Below are 12,443 nucleotides of genomic sequence, written 5' to 3' on the forward strand. Positions count from 1 at the left end.
TCTTTGCAAAAGATTCTATAATGAATTATGGTTGTAATTATTATGATGTGCTTTCCCCTGAATTACTCATGCCCCTGAAGGCCGGACGTAGGGTGGGTTTGTCTCGGGCCTTCTCCCTTGCGCCCCCGCTTTCCACGGGCACCTGGTGACGCTTGCCTTTTGGACCGTGTCTGTGTACGAGGAGACGCGTGGGCTGGCAGGGGCGTGGCTGGCCTGGCTCGCCTGTGGCTTGCGGTAGACCAGCAGGCTTCCTGCTTGACCGGGAGGGATGGCGAAGGTTCTGGGTTCTGGGTGGGGCGAAAGGGGGGCTGGGCCTCCCTGGGGGACGACAGAGCCCGGGGCCAAGCTGCCTCCCCGCATCTGCCGGCCTGGCAGCCTTCCCCCTGGGGAGTGAACGTTTTCATGCATTTCACTCCCGTTTTTTAACTCTCAGGCAGAGTCGCCGTGTGGCCAAGGGCGTCCGGCCTTGCCCCGCTCGCTTCTCTCCAGCTCTGCCCTGTTTCCCATTTTGTCCCTGCTTCTACCCCTTCTGTGCTAGGGGCCCCTTGGCCTGTGGGACGCTTCTCAGAGTACAATAAAAACATAAAAGATTACTAAGAAAACCAATTTCCCTGAATTACAGTTATCAAATGTTAAAAGGGAAAAAAACCCATTTTGACAAATTATGTTTGCATCTTTATTAAAACGTTAAATAAAAAGCCTAGCAGCAGGCCTAGTAAACCCGGCAACGTGCAGATGACCGGGGGCTCAGCCAGGCACAGCAGCTGCGAGAGGAAGATACCTGTGTGTCTGCTGGCGACGAAGTCACGGGCACGGCTGAACTCTCGGGGCTCACGGCCACCGCGCATAACCGAAGGAACAGCGGCTAGAGGCGCGTGGCATGAATGCACGTCTGCCCCCCCTGCCCGCTCACCTCCCGCATGCCGGATACTTCCAGCTCTTTGGAAAGTGTTTACCTGGCTTTGGCCTGACCTGGAGGTGCCCGGCAACAGCTGTTTGGCCAGGGGGCAGGCAGGAGCCACCCTACCCAGAGGCGCGGGGAAGGCAGCCCGGCAGCCGGTGCCCCTGTGCCCAGGGGCTTGCCCAGGCCCTAGAGTGTGCCGCCTCGGGGGCCACCGCAGGGCTTCCGATCTCCCCGCCACCGGCCTGGATCTCTCCATCCCTCCTGACCCTCGTCAGCAGTCTTCATTCCACCGCGATGGTGGACTCGTCAGCACTGCCTTCACCGGCACCCTGGGTGTCTCCTCCCAGGACCGGGTGGGTGTTTTCTGTCTGGGGGGACCCCGGCTGCCATTTGCTCTCTCTTCCCGATGGCACCGGGGCCTAGTGGGCCACCTGGGAGCCCTCTGGAGCCAGGCCCGGGGCTCTGCCTGTCCACGCCCGTCTCGTTTAGGAGAAGCAGCGCGCCGTGCCTTCTCGTGGGTGCCCGGCGGAGGCTGCTTCAGCGCCCAGAGCGCGAGGCAGAGCCTGCCTACCTGCTGGAGACGTGACTGGGCCGCGTTCTCTTCATGAAGCAACTGGCTCTCTTTCTCTGCTCTTCTTTAACTCACTTTACAAAAGGATTTTCCAAATCGTTAGTTGTTAAAAGATTCCCTGTGGGGCTGGGGGAGGAGGGAATGGGACGTGGCTGCTTCATGGATGTGGGGTTTTATTTTGGGGTGGCAAAAATGCTTTGGAACGCAATAGAGGTGGCGGTTGCACAGATTGCGATCCTACTAAATGACACCGACTTGTGTACTTTAAAAGGGTTAATTTTTGTTGTTTGGGTTTTCCCTCCATTAAAAAGAACACTAGAATACTTTCCAGTTTTCAAAATTTCAAAAACCACCCACCTTGTTGGGAGCACGGCTGCTGTCTGCAGTGGGCATGTTGCCCTGGTCGAGGCCGAGTGGGAGCCCCCAACTTGGACCCTGAGCACCCCAGGGTGGCCGGGGCTCAGGGACAGGAGTGGACTCGGCCCTCTGGCTGGAGGTCGGCTTTGGCCTGTGGGCAGGGCAGCTTCCTGAGGCGGGCGCATGCCAGGCTTTCTGCTTTCCTCCTAGGTGGGGGGTCAGAGGAAATATGGGTGCCTGAGGGGAGAGGGGAGTGGGCCTGGGCCAGCCCTTCTAATCTCGAAGGTGTCGCAGGGGTGGGGGCGCCAGGAGCGGGCTCCGACCTGCAGCCCTCTGTGTCCAGGGCAGCCTGGGGGCCAGTCCTGGCCCTGGCCCTCGGCTGCCTGACCGGGTGCCAGTCACCTTGCCTCTTTGGGCCTCAGTTTCCCCAGATATACCCGGAGGGGCTTGATCTAGTTGGGCCCGAGGCCCCGGCGGTCATTTCTCCTTCATTTGCGGGCACACAGCAGGTGCTCAAGCAGCCTCTGTGGGTGGAAGAAGCATCCTCGGGGCAATCCCCCCGCTGTGCCCACTCAGCCACCCTCTGGGGCTCAGGTGTGGCAGCTCCCCCCCACACACACAGCTAAGGACAGAGGGACAGGCCAGACTGGACTGCCAACACCCGCCCGCTGCTCGCTGCTGTGCATTTGGGAGCCACATAGGAAACGGAAATGCCTTGAGGCCGCCCCCCGTCCCTCTGCTGGGTTCTGGGGTGACACTCACAGCACAAGACTGATGCCCCCTGCACGGGCCACAGCTGGGGAGAAATCTGGCTGGAGACAAACCGCTGCCCTTCCCGGTGGCAGAAGGTACCACTTGTTTCACTAGGAGGCAGGGTGGGAGTTCACGGAGCCCACGAGCTGGGGTGCGGGGCAGGTGGCCTGTGGGCTGTGGCAAGTTGGGGCCCGCACTGTGTGCGTGCGCACGCGCGCCTGAGCGTGTGTCCCGGCAGATAGGCAGCTTTCGGAACCTCGGAGCCACCTCCCAGGTGCCGCTGGCCCCGAGCCCCCCGGAGCGGCGCGCCAGGCCCTGGGGGTGGCGCTGCCTCGGCCCTCGGGCTGCCGCCGCTCCCGGGCCGCGGGGTGAGGCGGGGGTGCGCCCCGGCCTGGCGGGGGGCCCGAGGCGCGCGCCGCGCTCGGCGCCGGCTCTGCAGTGAGGCCCCTGCGCGCCTAGGTGGAGCCCGCCCCGCAGCTTTCGGCTGGACCGGCCTCGCCTGACCCGCCGGCGCGCCGGGCGGGGGCGCTGCGGGGCGCAGGGGTCCCCCGGGTCCCCTCCGCGGCCCAGTGCGCATCGGCGGCTCCGCGGCTCGGGCGGAGCGCAGACGGCGGCGGGAGCGGGGTCGGATCCGAGCCGCCGCCGCTGGCCCTGGCAGTCCGGACCGGCCGCCACCGCGTCGCGCTCCCCGCCCGCCGCCCTCCGAGAGGCCGGGGCCGACCGAGCGCGCGGGCGCCTCCCGGGCCGGGGCCGCGGGGCCCGCGGGTGGCCGGCGCCGCGTCGCCACCCCACCTGTCGGCGCCGCTGCCGCCTTCCCCGCCGCCAGCCACCGGCGGCCCCGCGAGGCGCGCGCCCGGCCTCGTCCCGGCTTCGCCGCGGCCGCCGCGGCGGGGGGCGCGGACCCGGGCCCGGGCGCGGGCGGCGAGGCGGGCCCGGGGGCGGCCGTCCGGGGAGGCCGCCCGCCACCCCCGGGCGCGTAAGTCCGCGCGGCCGCGGCGGCCCCGGCCGGCGGCGATGGTGCGGGGGCCCGGCGCCCGGCGCGCAGCCTCGAGCCTGCTCCTCGGCGGCGGCGGCGCGGCCCCCTGAGCCCCGGGCCCGGGAGAGCGCGGGCGGCGGCGGCGGGGCCGGGGCGATCGGCGGGACCCCGCGCCGCCGGGCGGTTGCGCAGTCCCGCTCGGGCCGTCCGGGCCCGGCCGGCGAGCGGCTCCGGGGGCGGCGGGGCCGATTCATGGGGCCGCGGCGGCCGCCCCCCCGCGCCCCGGATCCCCGCGCCCCGCAGCCCGCCATGGTGGCCGAGCTGCCGGAGCGGCGGCCGCCGCGGCCCGAGACTTTCTTCTAACCTCCCCGCCCCCCGCCCGCCCCCTCCCGGCCCCCCCTCCCCGCTCCGCTCCCCTCCCCCCTGCCCAAAAAGACACCGATCGCCTCCCGGAGTGGCGCCTCCAGTCGCGGCGGCGGCGGCGGATGGAGGGCGCGAGCGGGCGGCCGCGGCGGCTGCAGCCGGAGGGGCGCTGATGCGGCGCCTGGCCCTTCGCTGCGCGACTTCGGGGGCGTCGGCCGAGGTGGCACTCCGCGATGCAGCTCCTGAAGGCGCTCTGGGCACTCGCCGGGGCCGCGCTCTGCTGCTTCCTCGTCCTGGTCATCCACTCGCAGTTCCTGAGAGAAGGTAATTGTCCCCGGCGCTGGCGCCCGCCGGCCGGACCCCCGCGCTCGGCCCGGCTTCCAGCACGTTCCTCCAGCGCCGCGCTCGGCCGGGCCCGGCGAGCGCCGCTGCGGGGCCCGGGGCGGCGGCGACCCCTGCCCTCGCCGGTCCCGCGCCGAGCTCGCCGCCCGCGCGCCTTCCTTGACTGCCGGCGCGGGGGTCCTGGTGCGGGGGCCCTGGCCCTGGCGCGCCGCCCCGCGTGCCCCGGCCGAAGCCGAGGCCGCCGTGCCCGAGCCCGTCTCCTGCCCGCCGGGCTCGGAGGCGCCCGTCCGCTCGCGCGCCGCGGCCTCGGTAGATGGCACCAGCGCTCCACGCTGGCCGCCCGGGCCGGGGTTCGCGGGAGCCGGCGGCCAGGCCTGCGCGCCTGCATCCCGCGCCCCAAGCTGCCCTTCTCTGGGAGCAGGTCTTGGCCGCAGGCCCGCACCACGTTGCTACTGTGCCCTTCCCGGGTCGGCTGGAGCTCAGCTTCACAGGGCACCCAGGTCCCATTTTTTTCAGGGACTTGGCTGGGGCGCACACGACACCCAGCAGACCCCGGCGGCGGGATGGGCTCCTCCGGCAGGGACTCCCGCCCTGAGCCCAGAACAAGGGATGCTCTGGCAGGCAGGCTTGGACCCCGGCACCCCTGGTGCACTCCCAGAAACTTCTGGGACCCAGCCTCCCTGTGCACCTGCCCCAGTGCCCGGCGCCTGCGGGGCACTGGAGCCGAGGCACCCGCCGCCCACGGTCGGCCTGTGCTTGTTGTCTGCTGCCAAAGGTCGCCCGTGCCTGGTGCCCACAGGCCGCGCCAAGGCTGCCAGCCAGCGCGGAACAGGAGGGAGCTGGTGCAGCCGGCACCTAACGCCGGTTCTCATTAGCTCCGCTTCCTACAAACGAGGGCGCTGCCAAGTTCAGCTGCTTCTCTGCCTAATTAACGAGCCGCTGGGCGCCTGGGGAAGCAGGTAGGAGTGGGAAGGGGTGCCCTTCAGCCTCCTGCTGGTGCTGCTTTCCCTCCCTCAGTTTTGGGTGCAGGCAACGGCAGGCAGAGGCTGGAGCAGGCCAGGAAGGGAGAGGTGGCCGTGGGGAGTTGCCCCCAGGCCAGGGTGCCCGAGGCCCCTTCCTGCAGCTGTCTGCATCCCTCCTGCTTCCCCACCTACTTCGGCAGCGGGTGGCCTCCGCCCGACTAGCCACGGCCCCGGGCTGGGCTCCCCAGCCTTCTTGTCCTGGAGGGCTGCCCTCTGCTGGGGCTGGGGCCGTGCCCAGCTGATGGAGACCCACCCTGCACACTCCCGGCCCGCACCCCGAGCTCTCCTTAACCTTCTGGTGGCTTCTTTCCTTTCTGGGGAAGGCACAGTTGGACGAGGCACGTGTGAAAGCCTGTGCTCCTCTCAGGTGGGAGTCCCGGCCGGTTGTGGTGCTCTGTGCTGCTGGGGTTCCCCCTGCTTGGAAGCTGTGCCCGGCGGCCCGGCCGAGCCGTGGCCGTCCTGATGGCCCACGGCTGCTGGGCTTGCTGGGACTGGCCCCTGGAGGACTGCCGGCCGCTCGGTGTGTCGGGCACTGCCACATTCTCGGGCCGGGGTGGTAGGGCAGCAGCTGTGGGCCTTGCAGGGTCTGTCTTGAGAGTGGAGGGAGGAGGTGGGGGCCTGTCGCTGCTGGGAGGACCAAGCGTGCGCGCCGAGCGGAGGCATCTGAGAGCTTTCTGCCTGTCCTCGCAGAGGCACCGTGTTTACTTTCATCAGCCACGTGGGGGTCTGTCTGTGCACGGCGGGGCACGGTGGGGTGTGTGCCCCGGGGGGCAGGTGCCGCCTCGCGGCAGGCGCTGGGCAGTCCCCGCGGCCCTCCGGGGCCTTGTCAAGCCAGACGTGTCCCGTGTGCTCCACTGGCCCTGTGCCCTCTGCTCTGCTCTCGCCTCCAGCTTCATCCCGTCCTCGCTGAGACGACACTTCGTCTTGGGAGCCTCGGAGACATGAAGCCAAGGCTTCGGGGAGGTGGCGGGGCCGACCTGGTTCCCAGGAGGGACACGGGGACCCGTCCCAGCGCCCTGCGGTTGGGCTGCGGGCTCCAGTCCCCTCCCCGCCGCGGGCCGGAGGGAGGCCGAGGACAATTGTTACTTGTTGTCCGGGAGGAGCGGGGAAGGGCTGTTAAAGGGCCATTGCCCTGAAGCTGGCTTGTTGGGGGAAGTGGGGGGGGCCCAGGGAGCCATTTGGCCACACTTGGACTTGCGCGTGGAGCTGCAGGCCACCCCAGGGCCACCCCGTCCCTGCAGGCAGTCTGTCTGCCAGGGTTTCCACCAAGAATCCGGCCGTGACCCCAGAGAGACACGCTGTGGTCAGGGGCGGCCACCCTTGTTGCGGGATCCCTGCAGGTACCAGCTCTGCCAGCGAGCGGGGTCTGACCTGGGTGGGCAGAGGACCCAGGGGGCAGGCCCCCTCTGGGCATGGGCCGTGGTGGGCAGGGGTGCCACAGGCAAGCGTGGCCTGCCACGGCCCAGGGCAGCACCGTCCTTCTTGGGGCTCCTGCCAGGACGCCCTGACTCGTTTCTGACGAGGGAGGCCCCCCTTTGCTTCTGCGTGGGCAGCTCGGCTTTGGGGACCTGCGGGCCGGGTGGATTTGGGGTGGGTGTGGGCCCGGGGCGGTGGGCCTCCTGGGAACCTGGTCCCTTGGGGAGCGGACGGCAGTGTGCCCGAGCTCCCGGGGCAGCGGGGCCGTGCCTTCCTCCCTGAGGTGCGTCTGCAGGCGGCCGGGATTATAAACGTCTTTCCCCCCGGCCTTTTGCAAGACCTGCTCATATTTTCCTCCAAGACCTGGGATTGCTTCACAGATCAAGGCAGCGCAGCAAAGGTTAACGGGCTTCCACGCCGACACTTAATGTAATCGCAGGAATAATTAGAGTTCTACGAGCAGCGGGAGCGACGTCGTCGGGCCTCGGCCGCCGAGAGGTTTTCGGGCTGTGGGACGGAGGGAGGCTGGGAAAGGCTGGGGCCGCCCTCGGCCTGCTTCTTCCTGATTTGACGGGAGAAGCCGGGGCAGGTTCCTTCAGATGTGGACTTGAGGTTTAATTCCCTCCCGAGATCCTTCTGCTGGCAGGGCACTGTGGAGGGTGGGCTGCACCTGCCGTGGAAAGAAAGGTTCCAGGTCCACACGGGGAACGTGCCTGGCAGTGGGCGGGGTGACTGTCTGTGCTTGTATCTCTCTGTCCTTGAGCCCTGGGCCCTCGACCTTGCCCCAGGACCCCTCTCAGAGTCACGTGCTGGCCGTGTCAGGGGCAGTCTGGGCGCAGCTTCCGCTGGCCAGTTAGCTGGTGGCTTTGCAGTGGGTGCTGTTCGCAAGCTTGCGGCTGCTAGGAAGCGGGGCGCTTAATCCCGTGAAAGCGCTTGACCGCATCACTTTAATTGTGGGTCCGTGTTCTCACTGTTAAGTGGCACAGCCTTTATAAAACTAGCAGTCAAGTTGGAGTTTTTCTCTTGTTTGGATCGGCATTTTTATTTTTTTTAACATGTAGAGAATTTAGAATTGAAAAGCACGGTTTTTGGCACCTCGGAGTCCTTCAGAAAGATTTGTTGCATGCCGAAAATATTCCCTGCTGTGCACACGTGCCCGTGTCCCAGAGACGTGAGCGTGGAGGCAGGCGGGGCTCGTGGGGCCCCCCACGGTCGGGTGATGGCTTCAAGGCAGGGGCCCACCTGGTCGAGGCCCGAGACGGCGCCCGGCTCCATCCTCAGAGCCCGCAGTAACAGTGACAGAGAGGGACGGGCCTGAGCATGGGGGGACGCTCAAGTGCAAAGGGGACTTCAGAGCCCCGGTCCTCCTAAGCCCTACACCCTGCTGGGCCCCACACTGCCACCCGTCTACACCGCGGGGCTCCGAGCCCAGCCCTGCACCACCCCGTCCACACTACGGGGCTCTGAGCCCAGCCCCGTGCTACCCCCCGTCCACACTGTGGGGCTCCAATCCCAGCGCCGCACCACCACCCATCCACACCGTGGGGCTCTGAGCCCAGCCCCATTTCACCACCCGTCCACACTGCAGGGCTTCTAGGCTCAGCCACAGGCCACCACCCTATCCACACCACGGGACTCCAAGCCCAGCCCCACACCTTCTCCCGTCCACACTGCAGGGCTCCGAGCTCAGCCCCACACCACCACCCATCTATACCGCAGGGCTCCCAAGCCCAGCCCCGTGCTACCACCCGTCTATACCATAGGGCTCTGGGCCCAGCCCCACACTACCACACCATCCGCACCACGGGGCTCCAAGCTCAGCCCTGCTTCACCACCCATCCACACTGCAGGGCTCTGAGCCCAGCCCCACTTCACCACCCGTCCACACTGCAGGGCTCCTAGGCCAGCCCCAGGCCACCACCCTACCCACACAATGGGACACCAAGCCCAGCCCTGCACCGTCACCCGTCCACATCACAGGGCTCCAAGTCCAGCCCTGTGCTACCACCCGTCCACACTGCGGGGCTCCGAGCCCAGCCCCGCACCACCACCCTGTCCACACTGCAGGCTGCAGGCCTCCAAGCTGGCCCTGCCCTTCTCCCTGAGACTCTGGCTGTGGGTGGAGGGTCCTCGACTTGAGGGCCCGGGCTTCCCCGGCCCACCCTGGGGGGCGCTCTTCCAATAGCACGGGGGTCCCGTGGGGGGAGTGGGAGCGGCAGCACCCGGAGCCTGGTCCCGGCCCTCCGCAGACTTCGTTTGAAAGGCCAGGCGAGTGTGAGCGGCTGCCAGGGAGGGGGAGGTTGAAAAAGCGTTAAAAATAACCCGCTCCTTTATCATCGTTTACTATCATTTCTCGTGTGACAAAGAATCTAAATAAAACCCACACCGTCCGTAATGGGAATCTCGTCCCAAGCGGCTGACAGCTGTAAAAGTTAACAAAATGGGAGGGTCTGGTGCTGGAAGCGACTCCCGAGATGAGCTCGCGCGTCGTGGCCTCGCCAGGTGACGGCCTCCCTCCCAAGAGCCTGCGCGAGGCCCGGGCAGGGCGGCTGTGGCTGCCTTTGGCCGCTCTGGGGCCCCGGGCCATGCCGGGCGTCCACAGCCACGTGCCTGCTTGGGGGCCGCACTCGGGGCGGAGCATCCATGACCTCTGGCAGCTCCGGCAGGCTCCCACCTTGCTCTCCTCGTGAAAGCGGTACTGGGAAGGCTGTGAGAGGAAGGCTTGAGGGCCTCCCCCCGTCTTTCTTGCCCCTCCCGGGGCACCCGGATGTGAACCCAGAGCTGCAGGAGGAAGAGCAGGGGATCACGGCTTTTCCTGGGAGGGTGCCGGGGCAGGGGGGGCTCAGAGAAGGCAGGTGGGCCCCTCTTACGTGGCCAGCTGCTTTTGTGTATGTGAACACGTGGGCACGTATGAATACACACACGTTGCCGGGGAACGCGTATGCGTGCCTCTGATGGTGGTCACGTGATCACACGTGCTACGTCATTCTAGATAATACCGTTCAAGCCTGTGAGGACGTGCATAACGTGAAGAGCCCAGGAACGCATCATGACGCACCTGTGCACCTCACCTGGCTGCTCTTGTCCACCTAAACGCGCCCGTGCCCGGACATGGGCACCTTCCATGGAACATCGTGGCGCACAGTCCTGCCCTGCTGTCCCTTGAGCGGGTCCCCTCGCGGATGTCCCTCCTTTCGTCCAGGGGGCACTGAAGCAGACGCCGCTCACCTCTTCCCTGAGGAGAGAGGGCGCGGTTGACCCCTGCCTCTGACGCCACGCAGAGCAGTGACCGATCCTGTCTGGGCAGCCATGGGCCACAGGGAGCAAGGGCCGGTGCCATGGGTCAACAGAGGGGCACTGAGGCCCAGCAAGTGGCACACAGGCCCGAGGTTAAAGCAGCCAGATGCCAGCTGGCAGGCTGTGCCGGGCAGTGAGCACCCTTGCTTTTCCTGGTGCAGATTCTGAGGTTGGCTGGTCAGCAGGGAGGGTGCCCAGGCTCGCGGGTCGCCCACCCTCTTCATGAGTTATGGGTTCATGCCTTGCAGGCTTGGAGGCAGGCCCTGGGCTTACAAGTGCCTGTGCAGGTGGCCTTGGAAGTTAGGAAACGAGACTGCGGTATGATATCAGCAGGTCCCTGGGCCGCTGAGACCCATGGTCTCCCTTTCAGCAGGGTAAGAAGTAACAGAAGGCAAAGCTCCAGGGGGTTGTGAGAGGACTTGACGCAGGGGCCCCTCGCCCAGTTCTGGGCTCCTGGCAGCTGGGACTCTGTGAAGCTGTGCTTGCGGAGCCAACGCCAGAGACGGACAAGCTCCTGGTCACGCCAGACCACCTGCGCTGTCCACGAGGTGATGGAGGTGGGGTCGCCGTGCGAGGGGCGGACCCTGCCCCCAGGGGACCTCAGCCAGAGGGGCTGGGCTGAGAGAGCGTCAGGGGCGGCTGGATGCAGGTGCCCCTCTGAGGTGCTGTTCGTTTTTAAGGGGACCCTGGCATGGCGGCGGTTTTTAAGGGGACCCTGGCATGGCGGCGGTGGCGGCCAGCAATTCCAGCCCCCGCCAGCCCCTGAGACCATGGGGGACGCAGTCCTCGCTCCTGCGGGCCCGGCTGGCCGCCCGTGTCCTGTGCTCACCTTGAATGGGAGGGCGCTCAGGCGGCCAAGCCCCCCGGAACCATCTCAGGGAGGGGCGCTTCCCAGAGGGACGAGGGGCCCGTTGTCAGCAGAGCAGGGAAGTGCGGCCGGGCCAGCCTGAACGCGCAGGCGTCCTGGGCGCCCAGCCCGCCCGGGACCCGGGACGTGTTCCTGGGAGGTGGCCGGGAAAAGCCGGAAGCAGGCGGAGCGGGTGCTCGGGGTAGGCCTGGGGCCTGGGGAGCTTCTGGGGCCCGTGGGGTGTGCGGAGACGAGCCCACGGCGGGCCCGGGGGGAGGGTCACCCCCAAGCACCCAGGTCCACCTGTCAGGTGCTTCCTTGGCGACCGAGTGTGTGGAGGACAGCGAGAGTCGGGGGCTGCTGGTTCTGTTGACGTGGGTCGCCCACGGCCACCGCCATCCAGAGCGGGATGGTCAGCCAGCTGTGGCCAGGCCAGGCCAGGCCGGGGGTCCGGCGCTGTGTGGTGGGGGTGGGGGCTGTCCACCTCCCCTGCTCCACAGCAGGCGCCTTTGGCACAAACAAGGGCTGCCCCTTCCAGGCACCGGGCTGTGCCGAGTGGTCCCGGCAGGGGTGGGGCAGAGGGCGGGGCCTCGAGGCGCGCCTCACCCCTGCTCCCCCTGCTCCCCGCCGCGTCGGTGCTGCTGGAGTCCGCCCGCCGTGGCCAGAGGAGCAGGGGGGAAGGAGCGCTGCTCTGTCCTGCGGGCGTGCCTCAGTTTCCCTCCTCTGGGGCCACCATGGAGCACCCTGCAGCGGTCGGCAGTCCACTGGCTCAGCAGTGTGACCTTGACAATGCGTGTGGGATTTCCAGATCTTTCCTTGAGCGGGTGGGGCCCTTTCTTTAAACTCGCTGCTGCGCAAGCCCCTGGCCGTCAGACGTGTCGGCTTCGCTGCCCTGGGTGGCCCCCAAGGCCCACTCTTTTAAAATTCTTATTATTTTTTATCTTTTTAAGATTTTCTCTATTTTTTTAAACTGTTACATTAAAAAAATATAAGAGGTCCCCATATACCCCCTACCCCCCACCCCACTCCTCCCACATCAACAACCTCTGTCATCATCGTGGCTCGTTCACTGCATGTGGTGAATACACCTTGGAGGACTGCTGCACCACATGGACAGTGGTCTACATTGTACGTTACACTCTCCCCCAGTCCACCCAGTGGGCCATGGCAGGACACACAATGTCCAGCAACTGTCCCTGCAGCACCACCCAGGACAGCTCCAAGTCCTGGAAATGCCCCCACATGGCCTCGGGCGGTAGCGTGGCCGAAGGCGCCCTCTTGACCTGAGCACGTCTGCTCCCAGCAGCTCTCGCTGCATGGCCCCGGCGGGGGGCGGCACGGCGGGGGGCCTGGCAGGAAGCGGCCCCTCTGCCGGGCGAGCGCGGCGTGGCTGACCGGCCACTGCAGAGAGCCGGCTTCCATTCTCTACGCCACAGATGTGGGCGTGCGTCGCCTCTCACTCACGCTTGGCGTTGTGCCCGGGGACGTCCCACCTGGGGACCGCAGCTCCCGCCGGCCTGTTCGCTGCTGCTCTGCGGGGCGGCGGCGGGCGCGGAGGCAGATCACGGGTGGAGAGCTTCGGGGCCGCGAGTGCC

At 67.1% G+C, this 12,443-nt stretch overlaps 1 protein-coding gene across 2 annotated transcripts in view; it reads left to right on the forward strand.

The window, feature by feature from the left end:
- The window catches only part of TAFA5 (TAFA chemokine like family member 5), a 221,186-nt gene that overhangs the window by 77,743 nt on the left and 131,000 nt on the right, over window positions 1-12,443 (forward strand). The window contains exon 1 of one of the 2 annotated variants that reach the window (XM_058308957.1): window positions 4,003-4,248. The exons of the other annotated variant lie outside the window; for it this stretch is intronic. Coding sequence (XP_058164940.1) covers window positions 4,158-4,248 — 91 coding nt within the window. The 5' untranslated portion in view covers window positions 4,003-4,157. Of the gene's footprint in view, window positions 1-4,002; window positions 4,249-12,443 lie in introns of those variants that run through there. 2 annotated transcript variants of the gene reach the window in all.

Source organism: Dasypus novemcinctus, chromosome 12, assembly GCF_030445035.2.
Source record: "Dasypus novemcinctus isolate mDasNov1 chromosome 12, mDasNov1.1.hap2, whole genome shotgun sequence".
Lineage (NCBI taxonomy): Eukaryota > Metazoa > Chordata > Mammalia > Cingulata > Dasypodidae > Dasypus > Dasypus novemcinctus.